Source organism: Palaemon carinicauda, chromosome 7 (genome assembly GCF_036898095.1).
Source record: "Palaemon carinicauda isolate YSFRI2023 chromosome 7, ASM3689809v2, whole genome shotgun sequence".
NCBI classification, from domain to species: domain Eukaryota; kingdom Metazoa; phylum Arthropoda; class Malacostraca; order Decapoda; family Palaemonidae; genus Palaemon; species Palaemon carinicauda.
The window spans coordinates 130,476,171-130,481,314 of NC_090731.1; the positions used below are offsets into that span (position 1 = coordinate 130,476,171).

Consider the following 5,144-nt stretch of genomic DNA (forward strand, 5'->3'; position numbering starts at 1 on the left):
AAAAATTAAATATTTTAAGAATAGCAATAACATTAAAATAAATATTTCCTATATAAACTATAAAAAACTTTAACAAAACAAGAGAAAAAAATTAGATAGAATAGCGCGCCCGAGTGTACCCTTAAGCAAGAGAACCCTTACCCAAAACAGTGGAAAACCATGGCACAGAGGCTATGGCACTACCCAAAACTAGAGAACACTGGTTTGATTTTGGAGTGTCCTTCTCTTAGAAGAGCTGCTTACCATAGCTAAGGAGTCTCTTCTACCCTTACCAAGAGGAGAGTAGCCACGGAACAATTACAGTGCAGTAGTTAACCCTTTGGGCGAAGAAAAATTATTTGGGAACCTCAGGGTCGTCAGATGTATGAGGAGAGAGGAGAATCTGTAAAGAATATGCCAGACTAATTGGTGTCTGTGTAGGCAAGGGAAGGTGAACCGTAACTAGAGATAAAGATCCAATGTAGTACTGCCTGGCCAGTCAAAGGTCCCCGTAACTCTCTAGTGGTAGTATTTCAATAGCGCTCTCCGTAGTAACCTACATTCACCTATCTGCGAAGTCTAAATTCATATATTGGCCAGGCTAAATCTATAAATGAGGAGTAAGGGTAGAGGTGGGGGATAGCTTTTAGGTGTATGAGCAAACGAAAACTCTGGGTGTTATTAAAATCGCGTCGTTGTATTTAACATCGTGGGCACGGTATATGTATGGGTGATGGTCGGGTATCTGTTTACAACACGGTATCGTTAGAGATGTTTATGCGTGAGGCGTCTCACCATGAGACCTTCAGACTTGGAAAATTTCTGCTCATTATCGAGGTAAAATTAATAATTAAATTTTAGTTTGTTCACAAATTCATTAACAAAAATGATTAAAACATATCCTCAACTGCTATAATTCTTGATGTAGTTTTCTCCATTCTACAAAGTAGAAGAAATTTCTTTAGGTTTTCTTCTTCATCACGCAAAAATAAGAATATGAAGGGTAGATTTTCGATGTTATTTTGCCGTTTAGCATACTCTATAATTATCTTCCATTCCCTTTTCTTTAAGTGAAAATTTGATAAAAAAAAAGGAAATAAATTAAAGGCTATAAGTATGGTAATGGGCATTAATTTGAACGCCTCGTAAAGACTAACTTATGGACTCTCTCTCTCTCTCTCTCTCTCTCTCTCTCTCTCTCTCTCTCTCTCTCTCTCTCTCTCTCTCTCTCTCTCTCTCTAAGTGCAATCAAAATAATGTGGTTCTTGTTACCAAGATCGCTGTATAAATACCAAGTCTACATAGGCACCTATCCTTGAAAGCTAATATACTAATCTACAGTATATTAGGTTTCAGTTTTAGACGCAATGAGATATATCATAAAGAAAATCTTACCTTCATAGGATAGAAATTTCTACCTTTTCATTGCGACTTCTACCATACTTCTGTGGCTTTCTTCTTTGGTATAATGAATCTTTACATTTTCTGGTTCTCTCCCATATATTCAATCAAGGATGACACTTGACCAATCTCACGATTACAAAATTCCAGTAGAGAACATTTTGGGCTTCGACCTTGTGCGCGTTAATCTTAACATTTCATATGTCAAAACAAACCCTTTAAACAGATCTTATAAAACAAAATACATAAATCTAATTTCATATAACAGGTCTATAAGGCCACTGCAGCGTAGTTAGGAGGAAAACACTGATGTTGCACTGTGAGGAGGTTGGGTACCAAGAAATAAAAAACAAATCTGAGACAATGGTAATCTAGAAGGCTAAAAAAATGGGTTTAGCTGAAAATCGGAGTGTAACACGCGTAGTAAGGTACAGTCACATTCCAGCATAAAAGCCAAAATCATTTTCTTATGCTGTTCAAGAGAAACCATTTTCTTTTTTTAATTAATTTCATTTCTCTACACCCATGAGTTGATGCCTTTTTATTTTGCTTCAACTAACCTATGGTAATCCAGATAATCATTTCCAATGTTCGGTGATTTTTTATGTTATTAGTTGGCACTTGTTAGATCTATACTAGGCTAGTTTCCTGAGATTTGATACCCAAAGTAGGTTCAATTTTATATATTCCAAAAATTTCAGTGAGCCAATCGTGTGCTGAACCTATTTTGACTAGTAAGTTAAAGACACAAAAGGTAATTTTGAGATGGTTAGTGGAGAGTGGTTGTCATAAAATAAGTTTTCAAGGTTGATTGAATTATGATTGGTCTGACGGATTACGTTATGTCATCATGTATCAAGATTATCTTTATTACGAGCATTCTAAATTTCTTGTGAGCAAAAGTCAATGGAAAGGCCAACATAATGCCTCACTTTTATTCAGCCAGAATCCTAAAAACAATCCTAGTTAGCTCCTATACACAGATTCATAGATTAGTATAGCTCACACATCACACATCTCAAGACAGTGCTTTTAGACATTTAGATTAGGTTTACGTTAAAGAATTATTATAGAATAACGTAACATGAAAATTAAAGAAAATTAATTTAGATATTAATCATACCTGTGGTATAAGGTTCAAAAGTAAAACGCAGGGTGAATCGAAATCTTTTAATGAAATAAGATTTTACAACGCATGTATGACATACCAATAAACACGCGAAGAAGCAAAATAATCCAGTTGGTCATTCGTCGCTAGCCGGATAAACACATCTCCTTGGAGTGTTCTAACAAAATGCACAGAAAATATCTCACTTGTGGATGCTTTTCTCCCCAAAGAAACTAATATTCATCACTTGCAGAAAATTTTTTTTTTTTCTTTTTGAGATCTGCCTCACTTACAGATTTTCAACCCAAATCGAGAAGCTCATCACTTTCAAAAATTTTTGGATAAAATTGAAATGGAAAAAAAAAAATCTTCAGGCTTGTAAGCCCAAGGCCATCCAATGAAAATTAAACACCAATTTCCTTAATATATTCGGATAAAGTTAAGAAATTCTTTAAAAAAAAAACAGATAACCAGGATAACTCTATTCTTACTATCTTCAAATTATTATATATTGTGTACTTATAGAATGTGAAATAGCTTTTTCCTATATTATGATGTAGTGATTAAAATTCTCAATAAATCTCTCAAACTGACAGGTTCGAAACATGGAAGGGAAGGGGACACACCAATTCCACTTCGCATGCAGATTTTAGAGTTAAAGCTGAAGGTGTCTGGTTTCAGTTCCAGTGTCATCCGAAGAGACACTCACCAGAACGTCAGCTGGGCAAGCCCAACTCCCACTGTGGTGCCCAACCATAACGATATCTTCTCCAGTAAACAGAAAGGATTCCAAGGAAAATCTTATCCAAAAATAGAGACCAAACGAGTAGGGAAGCGTTCTTTTTAGGAATTTTTTGTTTTTATTGATCTGGTGAAGATGACTGGTACATTTCTCATATAAATGTCCTTGCAAAAGTCACGTGCTAGGTAACAAAAGATGAAATCATCTAAGATTCGTGAGTTTTCATCTCATTTGCTGGTGCATTGATTATATTTTACCAATAACAACATGTAAAGATATACAATTCAGCAACCCGATAAAATATACACCATTTATTGCCAGTAATCACAACTTAAGGAGACCGATTGAAATTCGTTAAAAATAAGATTTATATTGTAATTCATTTAATGTAAGAAATTCTTTATATACTATTTTCTCATTTTTTCGCGGTTATATAATATACCTAAAGTACTGGAGCCCTTGTTTTACTGATGAACTACTTGACCAAAGGTTTTCCTTGGGGATTTCAGGTAGGAAAATTACTCGACTTTTTTTTTAATAACTTGACGTTATTTTGAGTGCATAGCCCACTAACTATCATTAAGGGGACGTAAACGATATTTATTTGAAGAAAAACAAGTTTCAAGCCTTCGGAAAAGAATTTATTCTTCTAACAAATATTTGAAGGTTTAATGCATGTTGTGTTTCAAAGGTTTAAAGGCCACTCATGAATGGTAGGGGCAAGGGACAGTGACATTGTTCTATCGAGCAGGACATTGCCCTAGACTAGAGACTGACCATACATACATATGATCAGCGCCAAAGCTCCTCTCCCCCCAAGCTAGGACAAAGGAGAGTCAGGCAATGGCTGCTAATGACTCAGCAGATAAATCTATAGGCTCCCTCAAACTGCACATCCTTAGCTCACAACAATGGTGAGGTTGCAGCGACCAAAGAAACCAACGAGTCCGAGCTGGACTCGAACCCCAGTCTGGTGATCATCAGTCAAGGACGTTACCACATCGGCCACCAAAAGTCATGAGGAAAAAAATAAGTTTAAAGAGGAATTATTAGTCCCATAATAATATGTTTCATCTCCTTCGTCAGTTTACTGATTGGCAATGGCAACCCAAAACCCGAAGTTGAAGATAAGGAAGATGCTCGGGTAAATGAAGAGTCTGGTAGCTTTGATGATAGTCGTACCATTTAACCTGAAAAGAGTATAAACGAATTAAAAGAAGAAGAAGAAGAAGAAGAAGAAGAGGAAGAAGAAGAAGAAGAAGGAGAGAGAGAGAGAGAGAGAGAGAGAGAGAGAGAGAGAGAGAGAGAGAGAGAGAGAGAGAGAGAGAGAGAGAGAGAGAGAGCAATGAAAATTATTGTCGATGACCATGCAAGTAAATAATATATCACTCACTTGATGTACTTCTTGATAACAGGTGGTGTTCACACGGGATATAAAAACACATTTCATGCCTGACGACGCAATGACCTTCCCTAAACTTTGGGACTATAGTAAGATATCAATATGAAAGAAATACCGCAAATATATCGCAAACAATATGATCAGAGAAGAGGCAGGAAATAAAATTCAGACATTGGTGGCTGACCCTGAAACGAGAAAAATCGGAAAACTAAAACCCAAAATAATGATATGCAATGTATACAATGATGAAGATGATGTAGTAAATGCTTTGATTCAAAGAAATCACTGCCTGGACCGAATCCAAAATATAGAAGAAAAGATAAGTGTAGTCCTGAAGAAAAATGCCTTGGGGAGGGGGGGGGCAAGGAGAACCCACCCACCATGTGCTGAAATGTGATCCTGAAGTTTGGAGGACTATTCATGGTAATGGAGACAAAGTTTCGTTACGATGGGGTATCTATAACATACGTGATAGGTACCACGTGATTACCTCCTACCACTGTCAGAGGTAT

The 5,144-nt window shown here is 36.4% G+C and overlaps 1 protein-coding gene across 1 annotated transcript in view; it reads right to left on the reverse strand.

The window, feature by feature from the left end:
- Positions 1–4,160: 4,160 nt before the first annotated feature.
- The window catches only part of LOC137644537 (gamma-aminobutyric acid receptor subunit beta-like), an 8,739-nt gene continuing 7,755 nt past the window's right edge, over positions 4,161–5,144 (reverse strand). The window contains exon 6 of the mRNA XM_068377504.1: positions 4,161–4,420. Coding sequence (XP_068233605.1) covers positions 4,318–4,420 — 103 coding nt within the window. The 3' untranslated portion in view covers positions 4,161–4,317. The remainder of the gene's footprint in view (positions 4,421–5,144) is intronic.